This window comes from Ascidia mentula, chromosome 5 (genome assembly GCF_947561715.1).
Source record: "Ascidia mentula chromosome 5, kaAscMent1.1, whole genome shotgun sequence".
NCBI lineage: Eukaryota > Metazoa > Chordata > Ascidiacea > Phlebobranchia > Ascidiidae > Ascidia > Ascidia mentula.
In genome coordinates, this window is record NC_138570.1 from 14,556,343 (window position 1) to 14,570,343 (window position 14,001).

The window sequence follows — 14,001 nt, forward strand, 5'->3', positions numbered from 1 at the left end:
GAAACTATTTGATGGCATAGCTAAAGTTTTAGTTGTCGTTACACATACATAAGGTAAGATTACAAAAGCATTAAATTTCTTAGATTGAGATGCATCTGTGCCAATTTAACCAAAAAACAATTAGCAGGAAGAGTTAATCATGCATACAAAATTGCCTCTAGAAATGCAGCTAAGGAGTCTACTTGTTAGCGGCAATTAAATTCTCGAGTAGTGGGAGTCATCACTGATAACCCGGTTAGCTTTTACCTCGAGAGTCGTCGCCTCCCCGCGATTTCGGCGTCAAGTTTCACAGCCTTTTGTGAGTCTCCGGTCAGGCTTGAATAGCAACTTGTCTGCCTTAAGTGCCGGCGTTCTGATCGCCCTGTTAGCACCGCGACATCAAGTGCAGCCAGCTATTGAGTGCTGTCTCATGTTATGGCGCGAGTTAAATGTTGTCTTACTCTTTTCAGCAATGTTTCAAGCTACAGTTAGTGACATGGAATATATGTGTTACTCTCAGCACGGATAGGCTTTCTCTAGTAGGTGTTTGAGAGAATGTCTTTTTACACACCTCAAGCAGTCAAGGATAATTTTCAGATTATAGAATATAGTTTGCCTGCACCAACAGCCTCAAAAAGTTTGATCTGGTAGCACCTGTATTAGAAGGCACGCCCCTCTAAACTTGCATATTACTATTTGTATTCCGTTGCCCAACAATAAAATCTGCAAGTTTTGCTCTTCAATTGCCTCTACATGAACATATGTTGAGTTTAACTGGTGTTATGTGTTATGTTACTGCGGTAAGAGCGTATATGTAGTCTACACCGTTGGCAGTTAAGGAGATGTGAGGTAACGCAAAGCCACCGTTTTGTCAACAAGGTCGATTTCAGTGGTTGTTTTTATCATCGACTTGATACTAATTTGTGGATTTTCATTTGTCAAGTGCACAGTCTTTATTTACGTGGGCAAGTAGTCATTACACCATCATCTATACATACACAAAAAATGGTTTTCTTGGACATGCGGCGCGATAACCGACCGTCGCCATAGCAAGACTGAACATAACATGAAAGACTGCAATCACGGCAGTTGTTTTAACCTCTTATCGTGCTCGTGCCCCCCTGACCAATGGACACAAAACAAATTCCGAGTATTTAAAAAATACCTGCGTGCGCTTACAAGAATGCACCTTCGCTGGTCGAAAACGCGGTCATTCATTCTCCACTGACACGACGTGACGTGTCAAAAACGAACCCCCAGTTTGTGTAGGGATTCCGCGAGTGCAAGAAAGATTCGATGCCACAACAAAGGGTTGACATGCCGCCAGTAAGTGGAAAACAAAACATAGTTGGGTCCGGTTTCGGAACAGCACGTGTACGAACATGTTGGACCGCCAACAGCCCGGGTACACAATAAACTTTCCAGCCCACCGTTTCCAGTTTCCAATCCGTATACCAACTCGCAGGAGATACTTCGTGATCTACGTAAACATTGTCTGACATCGTCGGGCAGAAAGCCACCTGCTGTCTGAGGCGTAAAAATGCGGACTGTTTTTGGTGACAGTTGTTACGCTGTCACTTGTCATACCAACGGCACGAGGCAAGATGTTCAAAAAATGTGTTTTGATTGTGAGGTTAACCTCAGTACATATGATGTCTGACGCTAATGTGAAGGAAGTTACGTTTACCAAGATCCCTATTAATGTGTAGTACAACCAGGACAGAATATTGTGAATTTTTATTGTTTTTTTAACTGATTGTTAAATCATTTTAGAAAATATTCCGCATATAGTTTAGCAAGAATGTTGTTAAAAATATTGCATGGTTGACAAGAGACAAAATGACATCATCAAGTCAAGCACAGTCCTTTTGCGTGGATGGCGACATCAAGTACGCGGCAGACGACGCCAACGCGGCCGCCGTATCCTACTTGCATGCCCACATGCTTGACCCCACCGGCACAAGGGCTCATATGGGGTCACTGGCACCAAAACAGGCACAGGAATTGGCAGCCATTCTTCAAGAATGGCTTAAACCGAAAGAGGAATCAAAGACCGATAAGTATGTAAAAATATCGGTAAATTGGAAATGTAGAAATATTTTGAACACCCAGCATTGGTTGGTATGTATATATTTTGAACACCCCTCATCGTATTTCCAAGATATACAACGTATATCTGGGAAAAGAATGGCAGTTTTTGGAAGTATGACAAACGGCAGCTAACTAATGGGTTAAAAACATTGTTGACTCTAGCTTTTACGCAGGTGTTTTGCGAATGAAAACGGGGTCCAACGACAGCTTTAAAAGTCTGACAAAACGTTTTGGCAGTTCCCAATAGCCCGCGTTTCGAAACGGTTAAGGTAAAAAACTGCGCAAAATAATGGAATACAACATTCCATGAAAACACGCCCCACATGCAAGTGCTGAATGTCGAAATAGCGTTACTGTTTCAACCTTGTAGAGCTACTAGGTTTGACGCTGACCACATATAGCTGGTAAGGCAACGCTAGAGTAACATAACTTTTAAATTGAAAAGTATCTTGTAAGGAAAAACAACAATAACCATTGGATTATGAAGCCAAATACTTTTGATGTCAAGAATAATTGAAGCTTAGTTGTGTTACATGCAAGTGTAGGTATAGAGATCGGTTATAGAGAAAAGCGGAATTTAACTGCAGTAGCAAACTCTTATCAATCATTTGTAGTTAACGTACTTGGATCGGGTACATTAGTCAAGCAATCCAGGTCCAAGAGTAACATGAAAAGGTGTCTCTTTACACCCGCTTTCAAGTTTGCAAACACTCCATTAGCTATGGAAATCGAATCATCGAGTGTTGCTACCGTATCAGGGTTGGGATTGTCTCCAGTCAAGCGATTATTGGGGGCAGTAACAAGATACTGGGCGTTTCGATATCGATGGGCTGTATTAAAACCGTGTCTTAGTCTTGTCGTTTTTCCGATGCTTTGTTGCTGTGTCATCAAACACTTGAAGCGGATGCCACGGTTTTTCTAGTGCTGTCTGAAAACCCGGAATCGTAAGACACCGGATATACCGTGAGACAAAACACACCTATCAATAATAAATCAGTTTGTGAATACTTTAAATTGCAAATGTTGCAATTCCTTGCATTTAAATGTACAAGGATCCTTGTCAGCGGTCTGAGCCCCTATGGGTACGCTTTCTATGCGCAGACCAATCTCTTTCGCCAAAATGAGATTAACAACAACCAATTTTGTTTGATATCAAACATTTTTACGCAAAGCAAAACACATTTAAGTCTGTTTTGGAATGCCAGTTCTTTTGTGTTGCACAAAGTACGAATTAAAACCGAATGCTGTGCTGTGTAGAGCTAAACTGGGAGTAATGGCAACCCCTGACCAGATTTGGGAATTCATCTTTTTTCTGGAACCCGAAGCTGTCACAACGTGCTTTGCAAGGGTTGATTCCCTATTGCGAGAAAAACGCTACCAGCAAGTAAGTGTGGGACAACATAATACAAAGGCGTATTCCAGTTGTACCTTATGTATGGTGATAATTTAATCTTACCAAACTATATGATTTAAATTTGTAGTTATAAGCACCAAATTTGCCTTTAGGTCATAGATAGCTGTACCGCAATCCTGAAGCAATATCCACAAGAGACTGCTCCAATTCTGTTGCAACGTGGTCTGGCCAGAACTTTGCTCGCTGACCAAGAAAAAGAAGCTATTGCAGATTACTTGCGCGCTTATCTCAAGGATAAAGATGTTACCCTACAGGTACACGACTTCTTCGGCCCTGTAGCTGCTTAAATGCATTTATTCATAATTTGAAATTCACCTTTACACAAACAAAGTTTGAGATTCAATAAATCTACTATAATATAAACCACAAAGCTTGGTAATTTCTGAAGGTGGTGCGCAACAAGCAGAGTGAACACATGAAAAGTGTGATGAACCTTATGCGAAACTGCGTCCATTCTAAACATCCACCAGCTACGGATGCAAAAGCTCACAAGCAATGGCTGGCACTCACTATTGACTGCTGCAGGTAAACAATTCCACATTACCAACATACAAAACTTGTGTAGCATCGATGATGCAAGATACCTTGGTTTGAGTTTTAATCAATCTACATAAACGCCTGCTTATTACATTTAAGATTTCTGCTGACCTTCGAGCCGAACGACTTTGCCTTGCAAATGACCTTTGTTGAACGACTAAAAGCCATGCATAAAACTGACCGTGCAATCACAATGCTCAACGAGACGTTAGACGTACTCCACCTGGACGAAAAACCTGATACATCCAAAGTGACAGAAGCCCTACTTAGACGGGGCGCCTGCTATATCGCTAAACAGCACGTAGAAAAGGCAGTTAGCGACATTACGACGGGTTTGAATGCCTGTAATGATGCAATAATTCGTCAAAATGCTCGTTCGAATGGAGACAATGAGCTATTCTTTCTGAACAACGAAAATAAAGAAACAATCAACATGGCACGAGATATTTTCGGCAGCAAAACTGGCGACTTGACTGATTTGTACGTTTTGTTGGATAAGTCGGCAAGCAAACTGTCGGCAGAGGACAAGTACAAGACGGTAACGAAAATGGACAACATAAGGTCTTGTTCCGATCTTTACAGAGCATTGCTGGTAATCCAGCCCAGCAGCAAGGACGCCCTGTTTAAACTGGCGAACTGTTATGCTAAGCTAGGCAAAAACAAGCAGGCAATTCGTATGTTTGACAAGATGGTGGAGGATCCTCACTTTGTCAATGATTCGTCAGTTCTATCAGCTCGTGCTGCATGCCATAGAGAACTTGGGGACAAAGTAGGAAATGACTCAAAATTTCTTGCAAACTCTATAGCTTTATTTTAATATCTCTTGTCTTTCATCTCTCTAGGCTCAAGCGCAAAAGGATTACAATGCATTGTTGCACAACAACCCTAGAGATGTAGTTCTGCTGTGCGAAAGAGCAATGGTTTATATGGAAGATGGTGACATTAAATCTCTAGTCAACGACCTGCTGGTATATTCAAATAAGCTAAACGATGTTTACCTGTCGAGTGAAAAAAATAGTGATCTAGTTAGTATTATTGGTCTAATAATTTTATAATTTGTGACTGCAAGTTAATGCACCTGTCATATTTAGCTGGCATCCAGAATCAATCAAAAACAAACAATATTGCAACTAAACAAGGAACTGTTAGTTCAACGGACGAGAACTCGTCAAGTTATCTTCGACTATGCGAAGTCGTTGTTGCAAGACGCTCCTCTGCCACAACGTGTTGGTTCGTAACCCAAAATATTTGCTTTCTAGGCAACTAAAATACAATTGTACTGTCAAGCGACAATGTGTATGTACAGCTGTTTCAACTAACTGCTTTACATTGTGATAGATTACATGTTGTAAATGTATAGTAAGGGGATTTACTTACAAAAGACTTCTGACTACGATATGTAATAAGATATTTGTTATAAACGTTGCACTGACACAAATACTTTTACGACTTACATTCGTCAACAGTGAAAAAATAACCATTATGACTAATAATAATTTGCTGCCTGGATACTAACGTGACCGAATTTACAAAACAATTTGCTTATTTTTTAAGGAGCAAGAAGTGACGCGTCAACCGTCGATGACGTCATAAACTCCAACGACGATTCAACATCATCGGTTGCCCTAAGTCTCGCTCAACTTTTAACACGCTTGAATCCTGCGGACCAATCAGCGCACATTCTGATGGCGCACGCCATGTTTCATTCTGGTTGCACGAACGACGCCGAAACGAAGCTGAAAAAAATGCTCCAAGAAAAATCGCAGGTTTGGAAAGTGCATTTATAGTAAAATTACAAAAAAACACAACTATCTTGTGGTTATGATAGACTGTAGACGTTCACGTCGTTAAACTGCATCTCGGCTTGATGAAAATCTTCACCAAGCGCATCGATGATGGAATGGGAGCTCTTATTGAGGTAATTGTGTTAACCGCCGGTTGCATTTCCGACCATTTCGCTTGCAGTATCGTTGAATGATCGTCAAAATAGGAACTTTAGTAATTTAGATTTAAAAAATAATCAAAATGCAACCGTCTTGTTGGTTTTTAAATGTTGGATGTAAATAATGAAGTCAAGTATATATTAACTTCCTGTTTAGAGATGTACTAATAAGAGAGTTGTAATAAGTATCTTAACAGGTGCTAACTGGCAAAGGAGAGCGGGTAGTCTCAGTTCTTCTTCGTGACATTCCAATCAGCGAAAGAGCCCAACTCGCAGACGAAAGTCATCAGTTTGGTATTGATTTGCTGCAAAAAAATCGGGATATGGACACCGTTAAGCAAGCAATTGGGTGTTTTACTATTGCCATTCTCAGCTGCCGAGGAACTGATCTGGTTCTTGAAGGTTTGTGATTTACAAGCGTTGGTTACGAGTTTGGATCTCTTCTTGTATGTGACCTTCCTTCATCCTTGTATGTTTCTTTCTGTTTCTGTCTCCCCACAAACGTTTTGTTATCCATACGTAAGCTACAATCTGATTCTGTAAAAGCTTATGAAAACATTTTTTAAGATTATATATCGAATATTATTTCAATTTTTATCATAATGAACCAAAATAAATAACTTACAAGTTGATGACAATAGAGCACTTGCCTTTGGGCACTTTTAACATGTTACGTTTCCAACTCTTTGAAACTTCTCTTATTTTCCCAAACTAACGCACACGTTACCAATCTATCCTGACAAGCAGAACCATCCACCAGACCGTGGCTTTTGCTGCCGGGCACAAAATGCTTGGCCGGGATCAAACAGAAAAGCGACAAAATGTCGGCGTCCGCTTGGTCCCTGGCCTCCGCGCTTACTTCGACCCACACTCTACGTCAGCACACGAAAACAGACGTTAGGCCGTTGGGCTTCTTCCATCTGCGAAAGAGCAGACTTAAAAGTAAGGGCGGGGCGCCCCCTTTATCGGAACCGCAACTACATCAGCGCCAGTATTATGGCGATAATATTTCTTCGTCAGTTTTACGTCGTGGGACTGCAATAAAGTAATTTGCTTTGTCACACATGATGTAATTCTTGATTAAAAACAGTCCTTCCATCCAATAACACAAGTTTTAAAACATTATTGACTAAGGCATTTCACAGTTTTTAGGTAAAGCAACAACTAAACCGAATTTGGCCCCCGTAATCACAACATAAGTAGTGCAATAAAAAAGCCCATACATACGACTGAATAAGTTTTTAATTGTAAAATGTGTATTAAAATCCCTGTCTCTTTTTAAGCGATTTCGTTATAAGGGGGCATTCCAACATTTTGATACGGCAGCTTTCTTCCTGTGTGCTGTTCCTAGCTTTCAACCTGGTTGCGATGACGTGTTGAAAATTAATAACGTGTTTGATCTGAAATCTTTGACGTGTGGGTTGCATTGCCTTTCCCTTATCTGAATTTTCTTTAATCCTATAACTCACAAAACATGACTTTGCTCTGTTAATAGATCTGTACTTTTTTTTCTAACAGCTAATTTTGCATTTGAGCGAAAATGATTGCAAACAGATTCTTGCTATCACAAAACTGTTTGGTCTGGACGTGTTTAAATTGATGTTTTTTTGTTTCCATATACATTATTTCGATTTGGGATAATTTGTATTTTCAAAACACGCATTTTTTTATTCGTAAAATGGACAAGTTTTTCGTAACATGCTACAGCTGCCGCTGTGTCTTGCACTTTTTGGCAACGCAAAAAATACTAATATACGCTTGCATATTGTGCCTGCATCAAAAGCCCGGCAATATGCGTTTAATATGGGGCCATAAATATATTATGTTCAAAGGTTTAAATGGTGGAACCGGTGTGTACCGGTCATATTTGGCCCGAGCTGAATGTATGGCTCATACCGGCGACCAAAGGGCAGCCATCTTGGATTTTTCAGCAGCAATTGAGGTAGGTAATGTTTAACGTATATTTGATTCTACCAAAGAATCTTCCGCACCACTGTACAATTTGGTGTTTAGAGTTAGGTTATAGAAAAAACATTAGGCATACTGATTAGCTGGCAAATGGGCAATTGTGCCACAGGAGTTCATTCATTCATTCATTCATTGGCAATAAATATTTCGGTGATTAAAAGAGATGGGGAGTATGGGCAGGGAGACGCTGGAGTAACCTTCAGGTTTTCGGTGCCAAGCGTCACCCTTGGTCTAAATACTTAAACAACGCAAGATAAAAGATAACACAAAGGATTAAATTATTTATTGCGTCACACAGGTCAACTCTTCCTGTGTGGAAGGTCTTTGTGGACGGGCTTTCATGCGGCTTGCGTTGGGTGACGAAACAGATTGTGTGAATGACCTGACCGTAGCAAGCGACCTCGACTTGTACACAGTTGTGGCTCATATTCACGCACTGCCACCCGAAGCTAGAAAATTGCTACTATTTTGGATTGGTAAATCGTGTGTGGATTTTGTGTTTCAAGTCCTGTATATCCAAACTGTCACCACCCAAGAAAAGTAGTTGTGGAAAATTCCCAAACATGAGTACAGTTTTCTATGGAAAACAGTAAAAACAAATGTATTTTTTGCAGATCACAGGGTGGTTGTGTTGTTGCTAAACTACGGCTACAAAGCGACATCTGGCGAGAGAATTAGCACTGGAGGGTCGGCGTCAACCATCAGGTGAATGACTGGGAAAAAAACCTTACGCAAAATTGGGATTTGTATAGAAATATGTTGCAATTTACGAAAAATCTTTTATGTCTCAACTGTATCGATTTTTTCTTTAAATTTAAGTTGTCTTAAAGTTTCGAATCAAATTTTCTTACATTTTTTCAATTTTTACTCTTTGCGTTGTTGTTTGCCAGCAATTATTTTTTGACGTATTTGTATTATTCACCTGGTTGTTTGCCTTATAAGTTAGTTTTACCCAATGCAAAAATATCTTGCAACGAATTACGTTTTTTCCTATGCTTAGTATGGTCGACGAGACGGCAGGAAAACCTGGTCATGATGTCTCCAGACAATCTTCCCTCTCATCCATCCACCCTCCGTCGACCGCCTCCATTAGGGAAGAGACGCAGGAAGAGCTCAACCGTGAGAATAACGTCAATGCGGAGCCAAAAAGGGATGACGTCACACCGACAGCCGATGCCGCGTCACCGACGGCTGGAGATGGGGACACCGAAATTGCAAAGAAGGAATTACACAAGTAAATATTTATGAAAATAAGTCATATACTTGCATGTGGTTAAATATGGTTGAATAAAATTGGTTAGCGGATTTTTTAAATTCCGCTTGGTTTCCACCAAGGTCTATGTAAATTTTTAAAAGTTCGGTCAAGCGCCCGACCCATATACCAAGAAGAAAACTTCGAGTTCAAATCCCGGTGTGGTAAATAATGCCAGAGGTACAATCTTGGTGTTTCAGGTTTGTATACGTAGTCGGTCGCGCAAATATGCAAGCGTTTTTTTCTGAGTTTCTTGGCTTACAATTGGTATTTACACTAAGTAGCGACTGCATATAGGTCAGTACGCAAAACAGAGATGGAGCAAATATTGTTCATTATATTTCATGATATGATAATTTTTTGCGTAAAGGTCGGAATCGAGCACCCGAGACCTGAAGGAAGCGCTCTTAACATTGGACGCGGCTTACGACTCGCAATTGAAACAACGACAACTTCAACGCAAGCAACAAAACAGCCGTGGATCGACTGCCACCACCGTGACGTCAGTGTCAACGTACGATGACGTCATCAGTGCCATGGAGAAGGCTGAGATCTTGCACAAGGCAATGGTTCTTGGCAGGTTACTTATCAGCGTGGAGGAAACAAACGTTACTTGGCATGGAATGTACGCCGACATTCTCATTGTTAAAGGTGGGCTTTGTCACAAGTATATTTGATTGCTAAACGAGGTTTGTTATATAATTTCGGGTTTGAAAATGGGTACATGTTTCCAAACAATCACACAACATGGAGCGATTATGGTCTTAATGACTATAGCTATAGCAAACAGCTTGTTTCATCGGCATTGGTTTTGTGGCATTGGCCATTGAAGTACCATCATCACAATTACTGCATAGGTTTGCCAACATTTCTCAAACCAGAAACGTACAATAAATTGAAAGAAACTATTTTTTCATAGGTGACTTCGACGAAGCATTGCGTCACCTACATGTCGTCATGGAGTTGAACCCCAATGACGTCACCGCGGTAGCAAGGGCCGGTCTCATTAATGTCAAAATGAATCGATACCACGTCGCCGTCACACTGCTACGATCTCTATGTAGTGTGGATCGGAGTGGATTGGTTTATGTTCTCAAAGCTCTCGACCAAGCTAGGAAACGCCGGCTGGCCGATGTGAGATATTTTTTACTATTCGCACACATCCGTTAATATTACGTAGAAAGTGTAAATTGGGCCACAGGCTTTTTGTGGCGGCACCCAGTGACCACTATATCACCACCTAGTGGCTGACTATATTACTGTAATTGAAATAAATCAAACCACAAAATTGATTTAACGATGAAACAGTAATTTCATTTAACAGTAAAAAAAGTAACAAAACAATTTATTTGCAATTGAATACATACAGGTTTTTGGTTCTTTCGTCTTTGTTATCCAACCACAAATCTTACAACTTAACCACAAATAAAATAAACTTTGCGGTAGTGAGGCATTTCATTTCTATGTTAAACTTTAGTTCAAATTACCGATTTCAGGAATCACTCAACCATGCCGAAGAGTTTTCGCGGGAAGGCAAGTTTCCTGAAGCACGTGACGCGTATTCATTGAGCTTATTTGCCGATTCCAATTTCAAAACGGACAAACTGCGGAAACGCTCACGTTGTCAAGGGAAAATAGGCGAAACCGGGTCCGTCCTAGAGTTTACCTAACATCATTATGTTTTCAATAGTCTTGTTATTAATATAGTTTTGTTATTAAGTGGCACTGCAGTGTTATATTTGTAATTTTTGGACCAAACTGATAATAATACGCTCATTTACTTTATCCTGTAGACTAAAACGAATGTATGACTCGTTAAACTTGCCTATTTCTTGTAGAAGGGCAATCATCGACATAACTGAAGTGATAAAAGAGACTGTCAAGCGCCCCCAAGCGAACGACTTGTGTTCAAGGGCTGCCTTGTATCTGATGGAGGGGAAAGAGTTTCAGGCTTGCCGTGATTACGTGGCTGCTCTCAACATCGACAGGTTCATGAAATTTACCCTACGGCAAATTTTTCCTTTTTCAATGTTTGCTTACTTTGATGTTTTAGTTCTTCAATTGCACCGTTTGAATGTAATGCACTACATAATGTATTACGACAGTTGCACATATAAACGCTTTGCGCCGTAGGACTCATTGTTAGTTTGATTATAAGCTGGCGCTCGAGCGTACGCATTATGCCAGGGGTTCGCGAATACATTTTGGCGCGACCCACAAAAATGTTCGTAATGTCTTGCGACCCAAATAATTGCACAAGAGAATCTCAACACAGTATAACTGTGACGTAAGAATGAAACAATTGGCTAAGCAAAATTATTGTGTGACAACTTAATCATAAGCGGTGATAAGGAGAACACCCAGTGTACTTCGAATGTTGTGTACAGGAAAACTTGGTCGTTGTATTAACTGTTTTCGCAACCAGAAGTCTGGTGACCTAAAATTAGATTGCGACCCACAATTTGCGAACCCCTGCGACATGCCATCTCTTGTAAATATATAATCTGAAAATATGACTGGAAGCAATATTTCTCGGAAAAAATGTGCAACGTATATTGTTTATTTATTTCCTCGAGGGCGGCAATTACCTTAAATTATTGTTTTAATTTGCAGGAACCAAACGCTCACCTTAATCCACGTGAAGCCGGGTCGCTCCTCCCTCTGCGAGATATTTTACCGTCAAGCGACTGAAGCTTACGATCGCCACAATTACCAGGAATGCCACGAGCTTTGTGACGTTTCTTTGTCTCTCGAAGAGCAAGACATTCCTACCCGTAAGCTGCGAGCGAGAGCAAAGCGTGAAATTAGCAAGTGCGTCGTACAGTAAACATTATTCTGCGACTTGCGCTTTTGCGACCTGCCTTGTGTACACCCACAGCAACAATAGGAAAGTTCCAGATGGAATTATGACATTTTTGCTCTTGTACTTACATGATGTTTGGTTAAAGTTTTTCGAGCTGCCAACATTGTAAAGGCTTGTTTATGTTGTTGAATTGTTGGTAAGTTCAAGTGGAAAGTTCTGTGTGCAACTCGCCTTACCCTATGTTACAGTGGCTGCGGTACCAGTAAGTTGGATTATGTCCAAACACCTGTAACTCTCCTGTAAGTTCCAAGCATTGCTTGTATTTTGTACATTGTGTTTCAACTATTTTAACGAGCATGTGATGTGCCAAAAATTGTGGTCAGTATTAGATTTTACCGCGATAATGAAGTAAATTTAGCTAGTAGCATCTCTCCGCTGATCTGTGAACGCTCGTGCATTGAAACGACAAATATACACTCCTCTGTCTGGTGTTTGTTATGAGAAAATAAACAACACTTGCAACGTTTTGAAGACATCAGCTACGTTGGCAATATAGTTTTTAAACCCGTGTCCCAGAAAAGAATGCAACCAACTGGATTCCGTTCAGTTTTTAGTCAAGTTCGTTGGTGATATTTTGGGCCTGTAAAAATTCCCTAATTTTTTCGCTAAATGTTCAATAGTTTGACGTGCTGTTTTGCACTTTGCGATTGCACCATCCCACAAGGCGACAAAGAAGAAAAAAGGCAAAGAGCAGTGAGTATAGGATGAATCGACGATTTGAGGAAACCTTGGCAAAACAATGTGGGGCTTTTCATGCAACTACGCTTGCTGGGTGATGCAAGGAACGTTGCGCAATGTGGCCAGATTCCCTTGCATCACCCAGCAAGCGTAGTTGCATGAAAACTCAAACGAGGAAAGAAAGTTTACTGTCTATTTCGGCTACATGCATTACTCATTATAATGGGAAGGCCCTTTATATGGGAGACCTGTTGGGAATGTGGGACTTACCATTCGTAATTGCGTGAGGACGTTACAGGGGTAGAAAGCGTGACTGGGAAGGTGGAAAAGAATGTTGTTTTGTGGCAACGTTCACAGAAAAAATCAACCATTGACAACAATTGTTGTGATTACAACAAACAACCTCAATTGCAAAAATGATCTCCATGTGTCCGGAAAGAACGAAATTCTTGGACAATTTTCATGCACATAGTAGGACATACCGTTTTATAATGTTGATCAACACGATTCTGGTGCCAAATGAACTGAAAGCAGAACAAATTTCGTTTGCAGTGTAAATGTACCTGAAGATGAAAATTACATTTTGTGTAAAACTTCTGTCACATAGTTTGGGTGCGTCTAGATAAACCTTTTAAGATTTTGGGAAACCACACCCACTATTGTTTTTACGCATCGTCTGCTGCAAAGGCTTCCCGCGTGAATCCCCGCAAGGTAAGTACTACCATGACTTCATTACATTTTTTCGGCTGTGCAAAGCGTTAGCATTGAAACGGAATTCGTTTCTGAACTGATTTCTTTTCATAGAGGCGACGACTGTTTTCTTGGCTTCATTGTTTCGCATGAATTTCCACGTTTAACACGCAAAATTTGTAGCACAGCATATATCTCCTATATATCTGCAGCGAGTGCTTACAATGCGGCTTGTTTGCTGTTGTTAACAGACAAACTAAATATGCATTACCTTGCTTGTATAAAGAACAATAAAACAAAGTTTTGGGACGCCTTTGACCACACTTTTGTTCGATTATTCCCAAACTGGTACATCTGGGTATACAAACGCTAGAGGTGATTGCCGCAACGAGCAGACGGTGGGTTTGCAGTTTGCAAAATAACCTCCCACCCAAAAAAATCACCTGAAGTTAATTGTTTCCCAAGAAACCACGAACAGCTTTTCTGCAAACGAATAATTGCAGTAAGAATGCTGGAATTACCCGACAGTCGTACACGGGTTGGTTAATGAAAGGCGAAATATTCCAGCGTCTGTAAATGCAGATGTC

At 40.5% G+C, this 14,001-nt stretch overlaps 1 protein-coding gene across 1 annotated transcript; it reads left to right on the top strand.

The window, feature by feature from the left end:
- Positions 1 to 1,757: 1,757 nt before the first annotated feature.
- LOC145902358 (uncharacterized) lies at positions 1,758 to 12,460 on the top strand. Its single transcript, XM_082990295.1, has 19 exons — positions 1,758 to 2,039; positions 3,328 to 3,454; positions 3,577 to 3,738; positions 3,873 to 4,009; positions 4,121 to 4,790; positions 4,864 to 4,989; positions 5,113 to 5,251; positions 5,576 to 5,787; positions 5,850 to 5,939; positions 6,161 to 6,365; positions 7,796 to 7,905; positions 8,230 to 8,407; positions 8,546 to 8,636; positions 8,932 to 9,165; positions 9,554 to 9,834; positions 10,103 to 10,317; positions 10,680 to 10,831; positions 11,022 to 11,171; positions 11,797 to 12,460. The coding sequence occupies exons 1-19, from the start codon at positions 1,819 to 1,821 to the stop codon at positions 12,008 to 12,010; spliced, it is 3,714 nt and encodes a 1,237-aa protein (XP_082846421.1). The 5' UTR covers positions 1,758 to 1,818; the 3' UTR covers positions 12,011 to 12,460.
- The last annotated feature ends 1,541 nt before the right edge of the window (positions 12,461 to 14,001 follow it).